Source organism: Sprattus sprattus (genome assembly GCF_963457725.1).
Source record: "Sprattus sprattus genome assembly, chromosome: 19".
NCBI classification, from domain to species: Eukaryota; Metazoa; Chordata; class Actinopteri; order Clupeiformes; family Clupeidae; genus Sprattus; species Sprattus sprattus.
In genome coordinates this window covers 4,362,696-4,388,729 of record NC_137917.1, presented here as the reverse complement: position 1 = coordinate 4,388,729, position 26,034 = coordinate 4,362,696, and the positions used below count along the sequence as shown (strand labels likewise).

The 26,034-nt window shown below is 45.7% G+C and overlaps 1 protein-coding gene across 1 annotated transcript; it reads right to left on the bottom strand.

Annotated features, from left to right (window-relative positions):
* Positions 1 to 4,667: 4,667 nt before the first annotated feature.
* On the bottom strand, positions 4,668 to 24,703 carry plekho1b (pleckstrin homology domain containing, family O member 1b). The gene is made up of 6 exons (XM_080857747.1): positions 24,407 to 24,703; positions 23,568 to 23,714; positions 12,437 to 12,577; positions 9,085 to 9,189; positions 6,356 to 6,457; positions 4,668 to 5,777 (listed from the first exon to the last, which is right to left on the bottom strand). Exons 1-6 carry the CDS (start codon positions 24,431 to 24,433, stop codon positions 4,995 to 4,997), a joined length of 1,305 nt encoding a protein of 434 aa, XP_080713873.1. The 5' UTR covers positions 24,434 to 24,703; the 3' UTR covers positions 4,668 to 4,994.
* Between the last annotated feature and the right edge of the window lie 1,331 nt (positions 24,704 to 26,034).

Sequence of the window (26,034 nt, the reverse complement as noted above, 5' to 3'; positions counted from 1 at the left end):
CCAGTTTGTCTGCTCTACTCTACTCTGCTTTTCTTCTCTGTCTATTCCATGTGTGTCAGAAAACAAATGCCTTGAGGATGAATGCCAAACCAAATAGCTTTGTATGTAGATACGTAAGTTTTGCATGGTAACATTTACATACGGTAGCAGCCCGGGTCACGAGCTTGTTTGGAATATCGTGTGTGTTCAGGGAGGGCTATCCATGGTACAAAGACAAAGCATACACAAAAGTGTAGGCAAGTTTTTTTATAGACACTAGTCGTTACTTGCATGTTTGACATTTCCTGCTGCAAGCTTTTCCCCCCACATATCCAAGTGTTATCTATACATTTTGCTATGCTAATGATTCAGTGAGAAGACACAAATCCCACCACGACTAGGCTGTGTACAGACACATACAGTACATTAACCGCAGGAGCTTTCCTGTCAAGTCTGGGTGAAATGATAACATCTGGAGTGTGACTGCCAGGGACTGTTCACTGTCTGAGAAGCATAATTAGCTGCTCTGAACTGTGGCAAGGGCTTTCATATTAAATTAGACATCTCTCTCTTCTTTCTAATTCACTTCTGAAATGGTGATAAAAGCGTCTTTCCACTAAAGTAGAGTTCAGGTTATATTAAATGAAATGATTTTAAGGCATACAGAATGTGAATACACTTTTGTCAGTATATTAGCTTTGTGACACTGCTAGACCATGGATGTTTAATACATATCCTATTCTTGGTATTTTTATGTTTCTTGTTTGACATATGGTTTGATTTTAGTTGGGAAAACATCATGATAAATTCTTCCTGTTCTCCCCTGTTCCAAATACTCCATCCCAGCCACAGGGATTATCTGCGGTCTGCTTTGTATGCTGAGATTCCGTATGGACAGGGTGGGAAATTAAACTCGGAATGTGGAGATCCTCACCACTCTCCAGGAAGTGTGTTATGAACATGTTGACACCTCGTGCACACTTTTTAATTAGGTGAGCCCTTCTCACTTGGCACTGCCAACACATTGGGGGTGGCTGCTGGCGAAGCATGCCAACAGCTCCAGCCTGAGCCCTCTGGAGGGCCTGACTGATGACACAGGCTTCCTCATCACCACACAGGCTGCTTCCTATCGCAGGAGGTAGCACACTATCAAGGCCACATCCTTAGTGCTGCAGGATAATGATGTGTTTCTTGAACAGAGCAATTTTTTCACGGCTCCTACAGCATTTCCATGGGGTGGGTGGGGGGAGATTCCCATGGATGTCCAAGCTTCAGTGTTGTCACTTTGAGGGATGCCACTCATAATGAGCATTCTGTGACTGACAATGAAAGGAGGCACTGATTCAGTTCTCTTTTTTAAATAGCACATTTATTCAAATAAACCCTGAACGTTCAGGGCTAACCTATAGGAGGGAGGGTTCCAGAGTAAAATACCATTTAACACATTAGCGCGTCATGTGTATTAATGTCACCATACATTCTCATTTCCACAACTACAGAGTGAGCATTATTCCATTAAATCCGTAGAGATCATTCAGGAGAAAAAAACCTGTGTTGCTGTATAAAAATACCCTTGCCAACCCAACCTGAGCCTTAAGGCTTAATCCACTGCTGTGTAGGCCTGAATTTGGTACAAACAATAGAAAGACATTGTTCAAAATCAGAGCAATCCTATACCAAACCTCCTGCCAGTTGAAATATTGTGGCCATATTCAGAATCACACCAGGCTGTGAATGAACTGTGACATTTCTGGAGACAAACTATTTACATGAAAAACCCTAACATTCTCCAGTACTACTGCAACTCACACAAACTCCTTTCCCTGAATTCCTTCTTTCCCGGTTGTATTTCAATTCCAGGTTGGAGTCATTATTTAATTTACGACTCATCTGAACACAGATCTCAGACTGCCTAATTTCCTTTGGCATACCTTACAGTTAAGCAGTTATGGCTCAAGGTAAGTTTTAAAGTACGCTAGGGACTGACTTAAATCCACTGATTGTTTCTTCCGTCGTTGTTCCTGGAGGACATGCAGTGGACTTGCTTCTGATCTGGAGTCATGCCCATGTGCATGGGTCTCCACCCTGAGCCTTGACTTCCTTTTAGTCATGACTGCACTAAGATCCTTTTAACTGAGTTCAGAATGTCACTCTATGTATCTGTCAGCTGTCTCAAAAACAGTTGCTGATTGGCTGGGATTGTTTATGACTCGGTCCGAACCACTATGTTTGTTTACCATTTACAGAGCCAGGACTGTGTAGGAACGCCAGAGTTTATTTTTAGTGCGAACACTGAAAGGATAGCTAAAGGACAATGACTAGCAATTCACTGAATCTGACAAAAAGTGTATGGGATTACAATCGTGGACTGCACCTTTAAGAGATTACAGACATTCTTAAAAATGACCTAGGTTGACCATAAACAGGAACAGATGGATAAAAGACCACCACAGCTCTTAAGTGTGACCCAACACTACCCAGGAATCTTATACGGTTTCACAATGCAGCAATCTGTGAATGAGTGGGTCTTAGGGAGAGTCTTTTAGAATGGCTGCAGTGATTACATAACACAGCAGTCTGTTTCAAAGGGCTCTGAGTTGAGATTTCTCAGGCGATTAACCGACTGACCTCTGCCAAGACAAATTACTTCTGATAGAAACCTTCTTAGAACTCTACTTTGCTTCCAGGACATTCAAGCTATGGATACTGACAGATGCTGAGGGTACTGGGCTCAGCTGTCTGCTAGCACTGTCAGACATGCCCTTAACATCGTCATCACCATCACCACCACCACCACCACCACCACCATATAATGCCAGAGCAGACAAACTGAAAAGGAAGACCAGTAATTGTAAGATACAGGTGCACAATATCCAGCTGTTTTACTTGAGCAAAACTACAAAGGTAATCACTGGCAAACAGGGATACGGTTGCATTCAAGAAGCCCATGATAAAGAGTTCTGTTCTTTCAGACAAAAGGAAAAAGGGGTGAGCAATCAGGAACTAGAGGGAATGCTGCATGGTTTGGAATTGGCCAAAAGAGAACCATCACTCCCACTGTCATATCGGGGATCCTCGTGCTTTTGAAAAACTTTGGCAGATCCTCTTTCCACCAGCCATTAATCTGCACCCCTTTGTGTGATTTTGAATTATGGTATTCAGAACTTTGCTTTGCAAAGAAATCAGACATTTTTATTTGGAAACAGAGACTCCTCCTGTGTTTTTTTTATTGCCCTACAAAAAGCACTTTAAACAATAAAAATACAAAAAAATATATATAACACTGTTGGTAATTTAAGTGTGATTGACAGAACAGATTGAACTGTAATCACGGAATTGTGCAAACACATTAACCTACACAGGAACCGTAAAACAAGGAGTGGGCTACTGGCAAGACATACCCTTTGGTCACATACTCTAGACCTATACTGCGACTCAGTGTTGATTCTTGTTCATAACTTTTTTCCATGTTTGTAAGCAACATTGCATAGTTACCCAAACTCTGAAAAACAAAACAAAACAAAACAAAAACCCGCCAAAGCTTTTGCACAACCCACAGAGGTCAAGCATTTCCAGTTGACATCGGTCTCCTCGCAGCATTCAGGAAACTGAGGGTGGTACAGCAAGAGCTCACACTGGTGTTTGTGAGAGCAAGATACTGTGTGTGCACAGGCTCTGTCAAGGTCCACTAAGGCAGCTTAAGTGTAGTTTTTATATTTGGATGACACCAGTTTAGGAAATGCCACTTAGGTGTTAGAGGTTGGGGGCCTGCCGTCGGCCCTGTGTTTTCCTGGCTACAGTAGATTGTCTCTTCTGCCACTTAGGTCATTTGTTTGATTTGATGTAACTCCTCAAAGACAGCGTGCCAGTGTCACTCCGCTCCGCTCGTTTTACAGCATAGTCTATAGTGCAAAATGTGTGATCATTACTCCCCTCCCCTCCCCTCCCTCTATCTGTGACCTCCACCCACCTCCCCCTCTCTTCTCATTACTGCATGGAATTGGAAGTTGGATTCAGATTTGCGGTTCTACCTGATTCTCTCGGCACCTAGAACTGCTCCGACTCGCGCCTTCATAGGTATTGAGCAAAATATAAATACACATGGCTTGTTTGGTGTGTCTGTGGAACAGCTGGGTAGGGCTTTGTCCTCTGATCTGTTGTTACAGCTCAGCCAAACCACTGCCACGCTTAAGCGTGGACCGCCGAGAGTCAGCACACCAGGCAGTTTCAGGTCTAAAATTGGCTTTATCATAGCGGTGCAGGGACCTGAGGCCACATCCAGGCCCAGCACGCATCTCATCTCCGCCCCTGTGCTAATCTTATCCCAACCACAGGCACATCAGCTGAAGTGATAGCGCCGCTTCCTCCAAACACCCCTGTGGAAACAGGAGCGAACCGCTCGCCCGCCCGCCCTGTTGGCTTGGGTTTGGGGGGGGGGGGAGACCTTACATTGTGTTCTGGAACATTAAAAGGAAAACATTCATATTCCAACAGGCTGGCAGAAGGGGGTGGGATGTATACCCTGGCAGCTGCTGCCCTGCCCCCCCCCCCCCCCCTGATTTGGGCTGTCCGTATTCATAACCCCCCAATAATTGACCCCCCCATACTTTCTAGTGCTGGTGCAAGCACTGAACAGACACACACCCCTGAGAGTGCAGTGATGCAGAGCAGTTGGAGACAGAACCAGAGACTCAGACTCACACACGCACCTATCTGCCCTCCAATACCCCAACCTACACAATGTATCCTTCTCAGGGCCCCAGTCACAGAAATCAGCTCTGCAGCGGGGTGTGTGTCATTGCTCCCACCCACACATGTCATATTTCTGAGACTCACCAACAAAGTGGTGCAAAAGCAGAACTGGAAATATATTCAGTTTTAGTTCAGAATTGCTTTAAGGTTTTCCTTCCTTCCTAATTTTGCACACATCAGGTGGGGGTGGGGGGGCATTGCGTTAATCTCATCATTAATTAGCAAAGCGATCATATGGTCCATCTCCTCTTTCAGCCACGTCATCACATCAGGCTCTTCCGGTAGTGAGTCTGCTGCGGGCTCTTCAGCTTGCCGCCCAGCGTGGTCAGGTTGCTGTTGACCGATGTCGCGGTGGTGATGTTGCCGTTACTGCAGGCGGCCGTGGCGCCAGTGCCGCTCGGATCCAGCTGCTTGCACAGCGCCCGCAGCTCTTTCACCTCCTCCAGCACGTCTCGCGCCTGCCCCCACGTGGAGGTGGCCTCCTCCAGGAGCCTCTCGGCCTCTGCCCGCACGCCGTCGTCCTTCTCGGCACTGCCACGCACCTCCGTCAGCAGCTCCTGAGTCCGCTCCAGCTTCTGGCAGATGAGGTCTTGCAGCTGGCTGATGGGTTGCAGGGAGGCGGCGGGCGCCGACGCCGGACAGTGGGGCATGGCGGAACGTCTGGAGGCGGCGCGCGTCTCCGAGTGTGACAGGATCTCGTCCATGGAGGCGCAGCGGCTCTTCTCGGCCGGCGTCAGCTTGCGACCGGGCTGAGGGGTCCGCGCTCCCTGACCTCCGCATGGCTCCTTGCCGGAGGAGTCCCAGGGGATGTCGCTCTGGCGAGGCAGGGACTGGGACTTGCTCTGGGCCTCCCAGGAGGTGGAGGCAGGGGAGGTTCGGGCAGAGTCCGGGCTCAAGCGCTGGGGGTCTGAGGCGGCGGGGGTGGAGTTGGAGGAGCAGGTCGGCTTGTCCACTGTGATCCGCAGGCTCTTTTCACAGGAGTCGGGGGCGTCCTCCTCGTGGATGAGGTCGAGGGTCAGCATGCCTTCTGAGTTGGAGGTGGACGCCTGGGGACAGAGAGAGGATGGAAACTGCTGATGAGAACTGCAGTGCAATGAGTTACATACAATTTCAGCATTACAGAGCAGCTTGCCTTTGAGAGCAGAAACTGAAATCAATATCATGAGGATATCCAGTAGCTGGAGTTACACAGCCTGGTGAAATGCACATTCACAGCAGGCACTTTAATCTATTAGGAGCTGAAAACCAAAACAGCTTAATTCTCCACAAAGCACACCTCTGTCTATTAGAGAAGATAGTACATCTCTAGTACATTGTGTTGCTGGGGAGAAAAACTAGGTCATTTGGTGAGCCACTAAAAAACAGGAACTGCTGTCCGCTGGTTAGTCTTGGTGTACGCTAAAGCTGTTGCTATTCTGTTGAGTGTCTGTGCTGTTGCTATTCTGATGGGCTCAATAATCATTCTAATTCTAATACACGGACTCAGCACGCATACATTCTTTTTTTTTCAATTGTTCTAGAGTATGTTCGATCTGTTTGGTTTCAGCAGTGAAACTTGTCTTTCATGCAAATCCTGCTGCCTGACTCGAACAGCATTACACAGACTTCACTGAGTCAAACGCACCACAGCCATGAGGTGCCCACGGGTGGGCAGACGTCTTGTGTGTGGGATCTTTGCACGGTCACGTGTTGGGTGGGCCAGGAAACTGTCCTCCTCCACTGTGACCTAAGAGAGAGAAAGGGAGAGAGAGAGAGAGACAGATTTATAGCTTCAGGAGTCAATCGTTTTGTGTGAGGATTTCAAACATGAGAAAAAAAGACACAGACAAACAAACAGACTGTTGGGCCGAAAGAGAGGGACAGAGAGAGAGGAACAGAGAGAGAGCCTCCCTGGTGTGATCGCGTGGAAAGGGAGCGAGTTAGGCGCAAACAGCGTGCCTCCACACTACCCTGAGGGGAATCAGTGAGGGAGGCGTATTATTGATCATGTCATCGACCAGCTCATTGATTATCTGCATGTGGCGAGAGAGAAGCACAGCCAGGCTCTAGAAGCAGAGATGCAGCCTTTGAAACTTGATATGAAACCATGTGCAGAGATGTGACAACATACACACAACAGCTGCAAATAGAACAAGCTTTGAACAAGCAATTAGGCATTTCAATGGTAAAATGATGCAGTGACACTTAGCATCTGAATAGCCTGACTTAATTCCATGACAGTGTAACGGTTGACGCATAGAAAAGATTATTTTTGGGGACCAGTGAAGGGGGATGCCATAATATTTTAACGCCTGTCTTCTCTCCATCTCCTAAACAAGAGGCAGAACACTGAGGCTGAAAGAGTCAGTGTGCCTCAGACACACTTCAAATGAAAAACATGCCCTGGAATTCTCATAAGCAGTGGCTTTTTATGAACGTAATAACACACAGACGGGAAGCCACAAAGTGGTCTGCAGTGACAGCAGCCTGAGAAGCGAGGCCTTTGATGTGAGCGCCACGGCAACAGCATCACCTCACCCAGTTCAGGGGGAGGGTTGCTGCTGATGCTGCTGGCTGGCTGGCTGGCTGGCCAAAAACATGTGGCTAATCTGCATTTTAAAGTGGTTTGGTGTATGGGGCAGCCTCAGCAGGGGGGAGGGGCTGGGGGAGGAGGGGAGGGGAAGGGTTGGCCTGCATTGCAAAAGAAAAGACATTCAGTCCCTTAGATTCGTAAGGGATTTTGTTTGTGGGCAAACAAAGAAGCAAACTTAAATAAAACAGTCTATCCCCAGTCCTGGATGCAACGCAGACCCAGGAGTTAGGAGCACAGTTGGATTCAAGGCAGCTGATGCCTGCGTCGGGGGGGAGAGAGAAGACTGACTGCTGTTCATCTCTCTGAATCACACGGATTATATCTTCTTCTATTGAGCATTCATCCTATGAGCTGAGTCATAGTGCCTCAAAGCACATTCACCAGCGAGTGAACACACCTACTGACATGTCCACCCTGCATTTGTTCAACTTAATTGAATGTTTTAACTAACGGGATTGAGAGGTGAGCGTGCAGTGAGTGGTGACCCACAGAGCCACAGCAGGTACTGTTCTGCGGCGTGCGAGAAACCGAGGAGCCTCTAGAACCTTCCTCCCTGTGAGACGCTGGGGTGTCAGTGTGTGAACCCACTGACGCGTTAAGAGCCCTGCCTCTGATAGCGAAGGCCCTGGATGTCCAGGACACCGGATGCCTGCGCTGTAAGGTGATACGCCCCCACAGGTCAGACCGCGAGGGGTGAGCACAAGAGAATACAGGGGTCTGTCACCTGGTTCTCTCTCCGGTTGAGGGATCCTGGAGAACGTGGGGGAATCACCTAGGGGAAAGCTAATAGCCCGCTAGATATGAGGGGGTGACTGCAATCGTGATCATCGCTGATGGGGCATTTATATGCAGTAGTGTACCCCCACGCACTCCCACTCTTGAGCACACACATGTTTGCACCTCCACATCAATCCACCTCATTACTGAGAGAGCAGAGATGGCATAATTCATTTCAGCAGGAGTGTGTGTGTGTGCGCCTAGCAGTATGTGTGTGTGTGTGTGTGTGTGTGTGTGTGTGTGTGTGTGTGTGTGTGTGTGTGTGGACACTGTTTGATTGGTGTGTTGGGTTTAGTGTGTATATGTGTGTGCGTGTGTCTGTGTGTGTACGCTGTTCCATGGCTTTCTCCATATATCATAGGTTGAAGGCATCCGCTGAGTCACCAGCTCTGAGATCATCGGTGAAAAATGTTTGGCATCAGCTATCGGGGAGGAGATGGAGAACAGAATTGTCTGCTGTGAATGACATCCGAAGGGAGGGCTTTGATCCCGCTACACTGGTGGGGCGACAGGCCACATCTGGCAGACGCATTTGCAACCAGCATCATCTGAGTTCTGCTCTATGTGAGCTTTGAAAAGAAGCGTGAATACCACAATATAGGCTGACAGAAACAGCTGCTTTCATTTACTACATTTCTATGAAGGCACAGGGTTCTTTGGCTCGTTTCTCCAACATGGATCTTATCCTCATATGATGGTCTCTTTGGCTATCACCTATATAAAACCATTCTGCTGTAAACAGCCCTTTGTAGAAATAATTATAACCAGGACACTATATGTGGTGAGCCTATGCAGAACATTAAGTGCTGGAATTTCTGTACGAGCCAACTTGCTCTGTATGATTACAATCAGGAACACAGGCTGAAGCAATGATGTACCAGATCTGTGTTTGATCACACAAGAGAGACAGAGGGGATTACTGTACCTATTCACATAATATTATATATCGGATTGGGGGGTGTGGGGTTGGGGGGCTGGGTGGGACCAGATCTGAAGAAGGTTACCTCATCCAGGATGCGATTTTTGCCCTTTGTGATGGCTCCATTGATTGCATTTATCCAAGACTCCTTTTCCTCTGGACTGACTGCCAGAAAGACCAGATTCGGGACCTGAGGGATAGAGTGGATAACGATGAGCAATGACCCAGAATGTCATCACAACACATGACAGCACCACACCCCACATATTTGATGCTAATCCTCCGAGCGAGCCGGAGCAGTGGGGGCTAACCCTGGGCTGGGCCCTGACAGACACGGTCTCTACATGTGCTCCTCTTCTGAAGCCCAAACACGGTGAGTTCAGCGGCTAAAGGAGCGAGGCCATATGGTTGTTCCCCTGCCCTGCTGAGTGAGCAGGAACATGAGGAAGCAGACTCCGTGTGAAGGAACACCGAGGCCAGCACTTTAAGGGGTGAGTCCAGTGAAACGCACACTTGGGCCAAGTCTGCTGCTGATACCCACTCTGAAACAAGTTCCCCCGCAGCTAGAGGAGAACCACATCGTCGATCCTGTATTACTGAAGCCATCATGATGGGTGCAGAGAGAGAATGTGCTTATTTGGTTTTGACTGCCACTTAAGAGTATATTCTTTATAAAACTATATATTTTATAAAGCTGATTTCTAGGATAAATATGCTGCCATGAAGTGAAAAATGATCTATTTGTTTTAATGGAGGGGATAATCATTGCTTGGCTACTACAGCATATGGGCTATTAAAATCAGCATGTGATGAGAAAGTGTTTGGGCACACTGACATGAAAAGGAAAAGCGCTACCACATGTTCCTATCATTAATATGTTGAACTGTTGAGTTATTAATGTTGAGTTTGCCTTGAGGTATTACATAGAAGGTTGCTTCATGATATCACATATGAGACGCAGGCATTTGTTGTGGTGACAACCTTGCTGTTTTAAATAGCTCAGTTTGGCATAACAAAATACACACATTCCCACATTCTCACATTTACCGTAAAATTATTCACAAACCCCCTTGACTACAAAAACGAATTCACACCCATTGCCCTGCTCTCAACGGCAATGACAGAAACCTCCTCCTCAAATATGAGACGCTGAGCTCCCGAGGCTGTGGTGAGGCAGGGGACACTGGGACACTCGGGATGCTCCAGATGTTGCTTGGTAGAGTGGAGCACTGGGAATCATTAGCAGAGTGATGATAGCAACACCATGCATGGTATCCCCCCCTGGGGTCCACAGCGCACAGGGATTCAGGATTAGCCACCTGCCTTGATGCGGGATTGCAGCTGATTGTTTGGACCTTAAAGGTTTTATACTCTCCTGGAAACAATCCCAAATTGCAGACAGAAAGCGCCAAGTAGGTCGGTTCCTATTCCAAATCATCTAAAATCCATGGTACCAGTTTTATAAGTCGCTTAAAAAGGATTTTGAAGCATTTATATGTGCATGTTTATATATATTTTATGCAATAAACGTAAATAGATTTCAGTGTTGCTCTTATATGTAATACATAATCCCAGAGCCTTGGCAAATAGTGAAATAATTTTCAGTGGGGCAGTCTGCCTGTATTCCAACGACTTCTGAAAGATGATGTTGCACATCTTAGCTTGTTTCATACATGTACCTATAATATTGTCTAACTTCCTCATACTGTAGTTCCTCATGTGTTTAGACTGCAACACTCTCCAAAAACAAACTGAAATTTCCACACAGATTAAAAACCTAAATACTGAAAATGGCATTCGAAATGTTCAGCAAAATACTGTGTGGGCGTGGCACCAAATGTATTTCTATCCAAACTTTTTAAAGAACTGTTTCTGCACCAAGTGCTAAGTGAGATACCAGTGAATCTCTGGAAACAACAGAGAAAGAGCATTCGATACAAACTGCTTATCTTTACAGACACAAGTGTCTGATCATCACAGGCGATTAGCTGCACTAAACCACACTCGAGGCCAACTTCTGTAGACAGGGTTATGGCCCATTTGGCTCCAGGGCTAAGGAGAGGATGCTAACTTCTGGAGCTCTGCACTAGCCTCTGTTGTCTGTAGATTAGCGAGGCATACTCTGTTCCCCTCCACAAGCTCCTTATCGTCCACTGAAGTAAACCCCTATGCTGCTGCTCCTAAGGCTGGCTCTCGTGTATAATGATAGTGGCTGGAGAGCTCTCATGCCTCTGGAGCTGGGTGTTTTCCGAGTGAGCTATTTTCACTAGCAAAGGCCAGTAATTAATAGGATTTTGTGCCAGTCTTGAAGTTTTGGGAATTTATGGAAAAAGATTCCCAAAGAAAATAAACAACTCTGAGGTCCCTTAAGTGCTACATGATTTGAAGGACTCACACTAAATTAAACCTGAATTCACCAAGGTATTTACTCAACTGTGAAGCTTTATTCTATAGGAAAATTCTGAGGAGGGCTGGGAAGTAATTTAACACCACTTTTCCATAAACACCTTAACCTAGGCCTGGTTGTGATGCTACAGTGGCTATAAACCCAACCGTGAAAACTTTGGAGGCTCTGTTACATAACCTATACCAGATGTGACCGCTCTCAAAGGGGATGAGTCAACAGTCCTGTGATTCTAGACCTTGACATGCCCTCACATCATTACACATTCATAAATGTTTGTCCAGGCAGTCCAACCTCATAAGTTTTGTAGAAACAGGAACAAATTCCTTGCATAAGCCCCGGCTGCTACCTTCCGGGATGCAGAATGGTGAACTAGCTTGTACTGGACATTAATGCTACATTTCAACACCAATATGGATCAGAGATCAAACCACCAAGAAAGACCAAGCTTTTTTATAATGGCTAGCCCTGTTGGAAAAGCAAGGCCTAAACTAGTTACTAGTTGCACTGGTATATATAACATAACATATAACAGGTCCTGACTGGCTTAGTTGTATGTCTTCTGGTCTGGTTCTCTGCTCATATTTATCAAATTGATTCTGCCATTGACACGTAAGCTTGAACTTTCCTGTCTGTTCCTTTCTCCACTTTTTAGACGCTGGGTTATGGCTCCTCTCATCAACACTGTTGAGTTGGGAGGTGACGAGACTATAACAGCATGCTATGCTAACAAGGGTAGAGGCCAGTGCAGAAGTGCCACTACATCCCCAGCCGGCCTGAACCCATGTTTCCAGATACATGAAGTCTTACCACTCTCAACTTTTGCAGTTCATTACCTCTACTCATTCACCAGCACCTGAACCCAGACCAGAAACTAAGCCTGGGGTTACACAGCTCAGCTGAAATCTGATGTTTTGTTGCCGAGGAGCAGCAGTTCTCAATTACTCCCTTCAGAGATGCCCAGCTAACAAGAACAGGGGTTGGTGAAGAATCAGCATTAGTCCTTGGCCAGGACTCAACCTACAGCCCTTACCGTGTTGCCAGGTTGCCGGGAGCGCAGCAGGGTGAACTTGCTATGATTCTTCTTGCTGCGGCTTTTGGCTTTACGTAGCTCCTCCGAGCGCTCGTAGTCCGTCAGGTCGACCACTTCCTGAATCTTCTTCTCATCTTTCACCTGAGAATCATAAAAAAACAGGGTTACAAATTGCTGTTTTGTTCTAAATTAAGTGATTTGCAGCTTTGTCATCATGGTGGTATCTTCATAATTGAAAGTATAAGGGTAATGCAAAGGTGTGTACCAAATTTGCTTTCAGACACATAAATGCGCTCAAAAAATTGGCATCCCTCAGGTGATTTATCAAGTTCTGTTGTGCCAGGAAATTGTTGTGCACAGAGCACTAACAAGATTAGGGTTGGCAGCTGTTGTCTGAGTCTATACCCCTCTTGCTTGATCCCACAGGGATGTACTGCTTGAACCTGATGATTTGCCCTTAGGGCAGTGGGATGCTACTGTGACCACTGGGGGAAAGGATCATTCCCCTGATGACTCTCAGCAGTAACAGCTACACACTACTGATTCCTAATGTCATCCTCCGTTAGTTGGGCTCCAGGCAACCATCTCCAGGAAAACCGATATACAGCGGAGGCATATGCTGGCTTTGAACAGACTTTCTGAGGACACAGTGGAACACCACGGGGTCCTCAATATTTATACACATCACACAGAGAGCTATCCACTGTTCGTCCATGGGCCAGCGAGGACCAGCACTGATGTTAAGAGTCGTCTGTCATAGACTAAATATAAATGCAGCCTGTCGACCAGCGCTTGCATGTGATGCATACAAAAAACGAATATAAGATGCAATTATATCAGTTGTGAAGCTTAGCTGGTCTGTGATGATGCTAGCAATGTCAGAGCAATGAGTTTACCATCCAGGGGAAAACAAATACTGATAAACCCAATAAAAGCCAGAGCTCAAAGTAGAGGTGAAGATTCAAACTGAAAATAGAGGAGTTAAGTGTGTCCTGACGGCTCTCACTGCTTTTAACGGCAACATTTCTGAGAGTCCTCAGAACTGCACTCTCACCCTAAAGTCTCACAGTCAGGTCTCCCGCTAGCCAAGTAATTGTTAGACACATTTATATGGAACAGAAGCCTGCAAGACTTGAGAAATATAGCGGACCCTCATGGTGAACCCATGAAATTGGATTTGAGAGTCTTACTGATGACAAAGGTTGGAGCTGACACTCAACAGAAGGGTTGGGGGAGGCAGGGGATGGGGTGGGATATCAGTCCCCCCACACTCACACACACATTCCCCTCTCCATTGCCGAACCTCTGCACCTGGGGTATACCCACTCACGAATGCCCCCCTCTGCGCATACACTCATTGGGAAACCAGTCGCCTCTTCACACTCTGTCACTTCGCATCACTGACACTGCACTGGAAGGAGGGAGAAAGGGGCGGCAGGGTGACAGAGAGTCTCCTGAGGCCCTCACGGCTCTGGTTGGTGAGGCTCCCCTCTCAAAGCGGCCGTCGCTAGTCTGTCGATGACCCCTCCTTATGCACCACTCATTGAACTGCTCAACTCAGCCACAACCTTTCAAACGACTAGGATAACAAGCACAGATCCAGGCCAGATGCTCTTGTTTTTCTGCTCATGTTGGAAATATCTTTGTGATCACAATTTTAAATCCTTTCCTGCCCTCACCTGCCGGCAGTGCCAGAAAATGACATTTAGGTACCCACTGAGATTTACAGGCAATAAAGGCCAAACAAGGCAAACCCAATTAGACCCTTTCGGGCCAGGGTGGACAGCACAGCCCACAAACAAAACTCATTACTGCCGCAATCAATTTCCATTAGCTAGCTAGGGCCAAGAGAAATCAAAGTCTGGCAGCCTTTCACTTGTACATATGGCTATGTCGAGCCAAAGGGGCTCAATTATCGCACCAGTTCAAGGTCCTCGCTATCTGGGTGACATGACTGGATGGGGATAAAAAGGCCCCCAGGAAACAAGTGTTCCGACAGCAGGGCCATAGTTTCCAACACCAAAGGCCCATTAGCCAACAGTGGGGGCTGACCCTACTGGATGTGTGTGAAAACAGAGCGGACGTCAGAGATGGGACGACTAGGTGACGAGCCAAAAACAAGGGTGGTCTTTGCTTACGTCAGGATGCCTTTTCTTTCGAGCAGATAGTCCGTGGGAGTGGTGGAAAGTCTTTGTCAGTCAACATCCGACTCCCTGAACTTCAGCCTCACACTCACTTGACCCTCTTTAAAGAGTCGTCAGCAGGGTTCAGATCCGTGGGCTCCTGTTCATGTCCGTGTTCATGTTCAGCCCTTTCAAGGAAACATTGATCACCCCACACTATCTTTTCACCTGATCACAGTTGCTTTTGTGAGGAGCCTATTCAGGGCTCTATGCATTACACCCCGATCCACATCTTTCCCCATAGGTGGTGGAAACTCGAGTGTCAGGGAGGCACAAAAGATGTGCAAAGCTAATTCTAGCCATGTGCACGCAGAGGAAGACCTTTTCCGTTGCGATGCTGAGAGACTTATTAATATTTCATGCACCCACTATTGAGCATTAAGCTTTAAATAGGGGCAACCCCTTTCAAGGAAACACTTCTGGACACAATCAGTAATCTCTGAAACCTGTGATGATCGGATGGATAAGAACATACTGATAAACGGCTCTATTGCCTTCTCAGAACCTCCCTCTCCCACTATTCCTCTCTCTCTCTCTCTCACTCACACAAACCATATTTAGTTAGGGAAACAAGATGTCTAACGGCTCATGGGGCGGCCAGTCTTTTTGCCATATCCTGTTATCATGCTCAAACTATATTTGAGCTGCAGTTTGGATAGGGTTTGGGTATAGTTCTTCATAGTATTTTTCAGAGTATTTGTATGTCATGTATTATAAAAGTTAATTCTTCACCATTCTTCAATTTAAAGGGTTGCTTGTGTTCTACTCCCCCACCCCCAAGACCATGAAAAGTGTATTGTTTGGTCTTTAACTACAGGCTGTACAGATTTCTTCACCAACATTAGTGTTGCACAATGCCAGATGTATTGTTTACTTAGGCTGTTAGTGACTGTTTCAAGCCTTGTTAAAAATACTGTCTGGTTCCTCTTTAAAGACACATTGGAGAGCCCCTAAATTTCACAAAAACCCGTGGCTCTGACGTGTATATCTAGATAGCCTTTACCCCTAAATAACACTATTGTTATTGTATAAAACTCGAATTGTGGTCCACAAATTGTGCAAAGGTAACAATTTCAACAAGACATCAACAAAACTCTTCATCTAATAAGGAATTGTATGCGCCTTTGACATCACATCTGATTTAGCAATTTTATTAAGTCAATTTTAAAGACTTCCTCAGGAAGTAACGATCGATTAAGTGTATAAATATCATAAGCAAGGTTAAGAAGATTGAATTTCCGAGTAACAAAATTTGCCCAAAGGACGCACTGTTACAAAGCCATCTTTGTCTAGTTCTTTATCTCTCTACCCCTCACTCCCTAAGCAGAAAGGACTGATTGCCCTGGGAAAGCGTACTCTTGGTTGTCTCATTAAAGTTTCACAAGGCCCACTGCATCAGCCCTGGTCAGCAAGGAGAAGCGATATGAGAATGGCAACATTCACTGTGATATCAGCGCAGCAGTAGATAGAGCACCAGCCGCCCTCACCACCTCCACTCAGACCCCAGCTTAAACTCTCCGACTCCTGAGAGTCGGAGAACGCTTGGCAGAACAGCCCAGCACGTGTTTGCTTACCCAGAAACAAGTGAAGGCAGCAGAGAGAAAGCAATGGAAGCACATGTGACTGAGTGTGTGTATGTGTGTGTGTGTGTGTGTGTGTGTGTGTGTGTGTGTGTGTGTGTGTGTGTGTGTATACAAATGTGTGTGTTTGTGGGGGGGGAACTTTATGGGTGCACCTGTGTGTGTGTGTGCATGTTTTACAGTAAAACGTCAGCATTAGGACACCTAGGAAGAGATCAAATGATTCATGCATTCAACACCGCCAGTTAAAAGAGGCAGCCATCTCCGACCTGCAAGATCTGTTTACAGTGAGAGGTCAGGAATAAAAGAGCCCCAATGAACCCTGACCCCAATAGAATAGAATACTATAATCTGCCACCTCCACTCTCTCTACTCTTTAACTTAACATTACACAACATTCTGTGAAGTGGATAACTTCACCTGCCAATATGTTGAAGTGTTTACTCGAGAGGCAAGTAAGGACAGTGAGCCAAAAGCCTGGCCTCCAAAGCCTGACTGAGCCTATTAGGATGGCTCGTTCCTTTGGCTGCACACCGGAAGACAACCGGGAGGCACTTTGCTAATCTCCTGCACCACACCACCCCTCTGCACACCCCCCTACTGAGTAAGCCCCCCCCCCCCCCTTCCTGACCCCCCGTCATGTGCACCATGACTCACTCTCGCGGCCTCCATTTACACTTCTATTTGGGGGAGAAATCAGCTGATAGTGACTCACTGCTGGCTACCATGATTCCCTATTGCTATGTCACAGCAATGGGAGTGGGGCACTGAGGCCTTTTTCCTGGGAAATGGCATCACACGCAGGCTGGCAATGTCACAGATTTTTGCCTGTGCTGTTACGGTCATTCCGCAGAACAGACCCACCCAAATGACGACCTTGTCTGTCTTGCTCAAGTGATCCACACATTAACGGTTGACTCATGCCATCCATAGGCCTACTGGTTTAAGGAGAACATGTTTTCTATGTGTCGCGATGAACCACGTAGAGTGAGCGTGTAGTTAATGGCTCAATGACATGAGGTGACTTTTCAAGGGAACAAATGCAGATGGCTCTTCAGGACATGTTCTGACAGAGTCCAGAGTTTTGTGACAGGCCAGGTCTTTGCTCACTGACATCATGAATACCACTACTTTGTGCTCAAACAGGTTCTTTGTGCTCAAACAGAAATTAAATACTTTATGAGCAGTCACTTTAGCCCATACATGTTACAAATATTTAGATAACCATGGTAGCAATTGTTGACTTGGTGATAGACATGTAGCTGAGAGAGTTTAGGTAGAAGCACAATACATCACAGAAGGAATTTACAATCTGTATTCTTTTGGCACGTAAATGGAATGAGATTTGGTAATTGGATTGAGATTGTTACTTAAATAACAACTAGTGTATCCAAGCAGTTGTTGTACTATAGATTATCTGAAGTGACCTTAGTCAAATCAACACTAGAGCACAGCTGGTGTATGTGTGTCCTCAACACCGTCACTCCTGTCTTAGTTAGTTTAGTTTCTCATGTGGCATACCAGATCTGTTTCCTTTCCTTAAGAAGAAGGGGAAACAGCTCCACTGAGTCTGATTTACACCGCTCCCTTTCGCACACACACACACACACACTCTGCAGGGGGGTGAGCTCATCTCATTACACCGCTCTGCACACCCAGCCTCCAACTGTGGCTCACTCTCAGGGAGATAAATACCTCAATCTGCCAAGACATGAACAACAACAACGCATCCAGTCCAGCTCGGCCCATCCCAGAGCAGTGGTCCTGGAAAGCCATTCTGACAGCTCTCAGCCAATAAGCATGATCCTAATTTACTAATGTCCTCTCCGTTAATTAGTTAGATATGCATAAGCCTGCTGACAAACAAACAAATTAACCAACAAATGGCAATGAAAACATAACCTAAGCGGAGATAACAAACAAACTGTTTAGAAACATTGGAAAAATGGTTGACTTCTGGGTTTATGTTTGGTACTTGTTACAATACCTGTGCTGTTGATCATTTGTTTGGCCTCTGTGAACAATGATGCTAATTAGCAAATGTTACATCATCACAGTTATGAGACTCTCCAGAATGTTTCCATATTTACAGCTGATATCAGAGCTCTCTCACGTCGTTGAGCTGTGTGCTCCTCCGACACTCACACTAATCGGGAGTTACAGAGTTGTGCTGGAGTTATCAGTGAGAGCAGCACGCTGGCAGGAGTCTAGAGTGACCTAAATACATTAAAATGAGGAAAGTGCATAGACCCTTTAGAGCCTCCCTCCATTACGTAGCTGGTTTAATGGCCCCCTCCATGCACAACACAAACCAGGAAAAAAGCACATTATGTAATGTAAGAAAAAGCTTTGTACATTTCTCTGTGAGTGTGTGTGCGTGTGTTTTCATCATGTGACATCATCCCATGTGGACATGGAATACAGATCCTGAGTAAGGGGAAACGGTCTCCATCTCTGAGAGTTTGTCTGTAAATCAGTTATATATATGGGCACACCCAACTGCATTAGGCCACCTACCACAGCATACTCTAGACGGATTTATTTATAAATCTAATTCACACCTTGAGGTGGGCACAGGCGGCATGTGGGCAAAGGACCTTGAAGTCTCGCTCTGTGCCAACTCTTCATAACTTCTTGCCAGTTGGCATGACAACCAGCTAGCCTGCCCCCACCTTTGCTTTTCGATACTAAACTCATTTAAGCTCTTTACCATCATGCCATTTCAAACCCATAAAGAGAGACAGGGAAAAAGAGAAAGGGGAATAAAAAAAGAGAGGGAGAGAACTATAGATGGGCAACAAACAAAAACAATTTGACAGATGTGTTCCAAACAAAAGACGAAGGTGGACTAAATAAGAGTTGGTGTATGTTGCTCACATGTGCGACAGGAAGTAAGTGGAAGTGAGAGGATGTATTTTCTATTAGGCGAAGAGCTGCAGTTCTCTGTGTGGCACTGTGTACATGTGTTGGTGTCTGTGTGCATGGCGTTGCTATAACACCCAGGGCTGTAGCCGGCAACACACTTCTCCTGAGCGTGCCCTCCGCCGTCCCCCGTCCTGCCATGGAAAACGGGCCGCTAGGCTAGGCTCAACGCCAGCGCTAAGACAGAGAGGTCTGCTGTGTCGTGGCCCCACAGAGTCTGCACATAGAATAAACGCGTACGATATACGACCTGTCCATCTCTCTTCTGTTTTTTCTCTCTCTTACTCTTTCTCTCTCTCTATTCCACTCTCACTGCTTTCCTCTTCTGGAGAGAGAACAATTGGAAGAGCTGTCATCAAGGAAATTGGGCAAACTCTTGTGTTTCCATCCCTTGAAAGAGGAGAGAGTCACGCTGACAGCTACCTGCAGGACTTCAGCAGCCTACAGTTTGAGCGAGGAGCGATCTGTTAGACACAGCCAGGGCGCCAGTGTCCCCTCTTTGGGAAATGAATCACTAACATAAACAGAGCCAGTGAGGGAGAGGTCTTAACTGACTCCTTGCCTGAAGAACAGCACTACTGTAAACCACTGACAAAGTGATTTAATAGGCAGGCATCCATTCACTGGGGTGCATGACAACCGTTAACTGTCTCATGATGCTACATGCGATTAGCTGAATTACAGCAGTGTCAGACATCTACCGTGTGCTCGGTTTTTGAAGTCCACGTTAACTCTTACATTTTTTGAAAACAGGGAAACGCACTGAGGTCTGAGAGGAACCAAGCACAAGAGACGTTTGTGATGTCACAACTTGTGAACACACAAAGCAGAACTCACTTCAGTGGTTATCTCAGTGTGGACCCACGCAGCAACCTCCTAATTTGGCATTGTGTTCAGTTCTGTGTTGCTTATCTGATTCACTTGTGAGTCTACAGATATGCTTACAGAGTTCATGATTTAACTGCCAAAAACCATGGTTAATCCCTTGTATAGTAACATTAAGTATTCTGATGCTTGTGTCTGTGTTTCAAATAGAGGTGGTCAGGTAGAGCTAGCCAGGGCCTTTTACTGCATGAGTGCTCATTAGGGGAGGCATTTCAGCGCGCACGCTGAGTAAATATAATGGGCTATGTGATCAGAGACTACATACAGCACACATCACGCACAAGGCTGGGGTTTCAGCACCTAGAGCTGTAAAATAAGCTCACACAGCCTGTTTCAAACCACATTGCATGAGTCACTAATGCACTGGCAATACGCTCATACTAAGAATATGCATTGGCTTGAATTCATGGGGGGTGTAAGAATGTGTCTGTGCTGGTGTGTCTCGCATATAAGCTGTGTGTGAAACGCATGCAATCATATGTCAAGTGAAGTCACATTTATTTATATTGCATATTTGAATACAACAGAGGTTGTACCAAAGTTCTAGCTGAGGTGAATTAATGTAAGATCAAAATAAACAAGAATCAAAGAATAGAATAAGAGATTGATGCTCAAGTCTGGAAGATGTAAAATCATGGACCACCTTCTCGCACAGCAATTATAGCAATTACTCTCAGCTGGTAAAACGCACACAAAAAAACACAAACAACACTCACCTGTCAAATTATGAATCCCCCGAAGATTCTTTACTACAGACTTTTGGTATGGTGTGAGTGGACCAAGCACACTACTAATGTCAGGGGAACCAAAGATAATAACCTCTCTCTTATTTTCATTCAACTTTATGTGAGTATATGGTCAGCGTAGCAATGATAAGAGATCCCATGCATTCTGAATATCTGGTCAAGAGGCAATACATAAAGTGAGAACAGAAGGGGGTCCAGTTTTAAAAAGGAAAGTTGTTGCTGTGACACAATCTCTGCTTTACAGTATTTTCTAGATTTTTAAACAGCTTTCTGATCATGGTTAGAGCAAGGGCACACATAGACACCTATAGTCAGCCGTTCTCCATATTTGTCTGTCAGTGAGTATATGATATGAATTGTGCCCCACGCCCCTACCTTCTCTCTGTCTCTCTCTTTCTCTCTCTGTCTCTTGGGTCTCTTTTGTGTGTGTGTGTGTGTATGTGTGTGTATGTGTGTGTGTGTCTGAAAGAGAGAGAGAGAGAGAGAGAGAGAGAGAAAGAGAGAGAGAAAAAGAGAGATGAGGTGAATGAGACTGTAACCCATCTGAGTGAAACTTAAGCCCAGCTGCCACATGCCCCACCTCTCCCCACACAGCTGTCCCGCTCCGGGGCGGCTGCTCAGCTCTCGCTCGCCACGCAATCCGATCCCATGTCCAGACGAGCACAGGGAGAATAATGCTGAGATGACATTTAGTCCAGAAAGCCATTTCAGTGTAGTGTAGGGAGGATACTTCCCTTTGTTTTACTAAAAGCCTCCGCTAATGAGTACTGTCATTCTGAGCTGCAGAAATAAACCACGTTCATCAAAATTATATAGAAGGCAGCTAATACGTACAAGAGTGGAAAGTCTACAATTCAAACATGGAGGGTGAAATATTTTCAATCAACTTTAGCTTGATGTCCACACCACAATGAGTCTGTCACATGGTGGAAACTTAATTCAGTGAAACATGCACAACCCACTAGTGCTGTTTGATATATTCTTTGCCATTCAGCCGATAAACTACAAAATAGTGGGACAACAGAGTATTTCAAAGACAACGTGATTGAAAAGACGTACATGATTCAGACAACACAAGCTGATGCTGTTGAGTATCCGCGGTTTCTCTGTCAGTGATTCACCTTTAGGCTGCTAAACTGAGATTTGGCCAGGTGAGTCTGTGTGATTCTCAGTTACTCCCAAGCAACCCATCTGCAGAGGATCAGTCTGGAGCTACATAAAAACATTGTTGTGGCTTTCATCCTGTTAACCAGGTGAGTTTTGTTGTGAAGGAGAAAATGGCTCCCCATGTGAGAATGAATCACACTCATTGAGGATAAATGGCCAAACAAAGTAAGACACATTCATTGCAGCCAAGTATGTGTTTCGGAGGGCTCAACAATACCAGTCAACTTACTGGCTCTCATCATGTCACTCAAGACATCTCTGCTCTTCCTCGCCATTTACCTACAAATTCTAAATGGCCAGGGACGCATCGATCCACTCTTGTCTACCTCATCTATTTGTCACGTTTCTTGGTTTTGAGCCGACTGCTTGTTTGCCATTGGATAAAGGTGGAAAACACTCTCTAAGAGGCAGATACCACATTCTTGGCTAAGCTTCAGCTGAGCTTGGCAGAACGCTAATACTCCGCGTCTCTATCCAGGCACACTCCATCCACGGCAGAAAAGCCGGAGCTCTTCTATCCCTGTCGCTGATGAAGGTGACGAAGGTTGTGATATGAGCAAACAGAACACGGGACACACCTCTGTACAATTAACCCCAGGCCCCTTCTTTCAGACAAACCTCAAACCCAGATGGAATACAAGCGGCCAGGCTGCTGTCACTGCTCTGGGTGGAAAAGCACAGAGCTGATGAGCAGTGGCTGTGGCGGTGAAGCAATTTCACTCATTTTGTCCACACTGAAATTCGTCGCTCTTACCACTGATTGAATCTGAGATTAGATTTAACTCAGCTAGGGAACTAAATACCCATGGTGTAATTTGCTGATGTGTATGTTGCAACAGGGAGCACGTGGTTTGGCTGCAGTGCTATGCATACAGCTGGTTATGCCTCGGCCGCTACTTCTGCCCTACCAGAGAAAGGTGACTCATGTGTGGGTGGTCGAGAGCGCAGGAACCTCGTGAGTGGGTCAGTCACAGCCAATCTGCAATTGTTTCCCTTTTTCTCTCTTTGTCGAGACTATAATTATGGAGCTGCATGAGGTGTCACTGTGCATTCTTACCACCAATAATGGGCAGACAATAGAAATAGCTGCCCTACAGATGGGTTGCTAATTCTGGTCTATCTTCGTTTTCTTGATTTTAGCTTAGTTTCTCATATATTTTGATTACAGAGGGGCAAAAGCAAAAGACTACTTGTCACAACCACTGATGCACAGTTTGATGGCAGCATTTAGACGCCCACCACTCTGCAACGTGAACTTGCAGTCTTCTCATCCAGCCCTGGGAAGCCTGCGCTGATAAACTCACAGCCTCTCTAAATTCACTGGGTCAAGTCAGCTTGACCCCATGACACCCAAGTGTAGAGCAAGACAGTAGGGAACATGACTCTGGCATTCCTTGATTGCTGTTTGACACCTGCTTTGGTCCCTAAAGTTAGCGTGGAGCGTACTGTGAGCTCAGTTTCACATCGGCTGGAGGTTCGTAGGTAGCAGTCGGCTACATGGGATGTAAGCTCTGTCATGTGTATCAGTGACTTGCATCCTTCAGATTTCTTGAAAAAGAAAGTTTCTAAATAGACCACACCCTAATTTAGGAACACTGAAACAGTCGTGACACAGTTATAAAGTAATAGTAATAGCACGACGGCTCACCTCTTTCTCCGAGATGTAGAGGTGGTCTCCTTTAAGCACAACAAAACGGTTTTTCCAGATTTCCCTGAAAATCCCTTTGCCACAAAACTTGCGAATCCACCCGACTTTGTCTGGCTGTGAGGACTGCTGGTTAGCATCCTGCGGGCCCTGTAAGAAAGACGGCGGTTAGAGAGATATAGCCTAATTGACCAAGGCTCCCTTATTGAGATTCAAACGGGAGCTGTGCGAAAAGGGGGAGACTTTTGTGAAGGCTCCTCGGCCCTGTCATTCTCTTTGTCATGTAGATATTATCACATTCCTGGCGGGCACCGTTTTCAGACTAATGTTTTCTCTTTTTACGACTCTCTCTTGTAATTTCAGAATTGAATAGTAGTCTGACTTAAAATGTTAGGACTGAATGGTAATACAGTCTGATCAGTGACCTATTAGTTATCGTACACGTTCATACAACAACACAATGGTCCGTGAATGAAATTATATGGAGATGTTCCGCTAAGTTAACGTTACTTCCCAGGCATTTGCTATAATATGAAACATTTTACAGTTTCATATAATAGTTCACGTTAGTTGCAAATTAACAAGCTAGCTACCTGACCTACAGGACGTTCACAAAGGAATAGCCTACCATGCTTCTCCTTTCACAAATGCACCAGTTAAGCAAAGACATGTAGCCTAACGAACTAAATGATGTAGCTCCTCAAGTAGTATATGGATGAAACTAGTCTCTGTGTTAAAATAACAGTTTTTATGCTGTTACCTATGGTAAATACATATTACGGAAACTGAACAAAAAACGCACACCCACTATTTGGCAACAATGTAACGGTACCATGTCTTACCCGTTTTGCCGAATTGTTTTTCTTCATTGTAAAGGAATACAAAAACTGGCGTTTCCTCCAGACGTGCCCCAGACTCGTGAATTTAGCTCTTTCCGTGTAGAAAACGGGAGAATGGCATGCGATAGATTCCAAGAAAACTACGGTGCCTGGTCCGCTTACTTCCCCACGTTCGACTACCTTCTTATCCAGCCTCCTCTCCGTCTCGCGGTTGCCTCCTGCCTCCCTACAGTTCTCAATCAATTGGACAGCTATGTCGGTGTCTCACAAACATATCACCAAACTAAATAGTAAGTCTTACGTTACACAAGTCAGTGTGCCACGACCTCTCCCGTGCGTCCCCAATAGCACCTACTCTATTGACTTCGTTCCCGTTGTGACACTGAAGAACTGAACAACTTGCAATCGGGGTAACCCCGCTTTGTCACTCCACAGCTCCACCTATGGCTGAAACCCTGGATGATGTCATTTCGGAGAGAAGTGGCTGTGTAGTTGTGGACATAAGCAGCTTGAAACAAAGAACAGATTTTATTCTTCGCAGCCATAAACACATTCCATCTAGGCGTATACCACATTTTTTTCAGTTTATTAACGCAACCTTTATGTCTTGTTTCATGTCACCAAAGAGTCATCGTCTTTTTAATATCACTCTAACATATACCACAAATCAATCGTAGGCACTCCTTTGGGTTATTGGCTTATCAAAAAAACTGGAATCCTACACCTAATAAGAGTGACATACTGCCTTGTCTCCACAGATCATATAGGCTTTTATGACCCATCTACAGCCTAGGAAAACACGAACATCACTGATTAAAGTAAATGTCTCATAATGAAATTCACCATAGTCCTTTCTATGTTACTACATAACTCTTACCAGCCTTTGTTTTTGTCAACACAGAACTCGACTATTATTATTGGTTATCAAAAAAAGGACTTAACTGCTTGTGTCTGGGCCAGTTGCACATAACTCTGATTTGGGAACATTTGGGGTGGCGGACACCCTCTCAGACTCTGCTCCCAGCTCTGTGCCACTGCTGGTTGTTATTGAGGAGGATTAGGGGTCTGAGGGAAGCAGGAGGGGGGCAGAGGGGTTAATGTGATTGGCTATGTCATGGTTTAGGGTGCTTGAATCCAGTGTTAAAGTACTGAAGGTCTAACCTCAATCGAAATAGACACTTGATATGGATTTTCTCACTCTCTCATACCTTTATTTGTACAGGCAGAATTTATGCATTTTACATAACACATAGAGCACATCTTGTGATTTTTAGCATGTATGTGGAGAAGTTGATTTAATTCTGTGATCAATGAACACTTCTGTGAGCCTCTGTTTATGTCACTGTCTTTCTGTCTTTCTGCTTCACTCTCTCTCTCTCTGCCCCTCTTCTTCCCATCCCTCCTCCAGGAAAAGATAAGGTTAACTCATTCATGAAAGTGGTAGCTTTCAGGAGGAGTGGGAAAAGCTGGAGTAATAACAGCAGAGTTGAAACAGTGGCATGACACCCGCTAATCCAGCCCAGCCTCTGAATTAAGAAGCACCACTGTCCCAGTTCCAATGAGGCTCTTGCGCAACCATAACGGCAATCAGCTTACAGAGACCGACCTTACATGCATTGCACAGGCCCAGT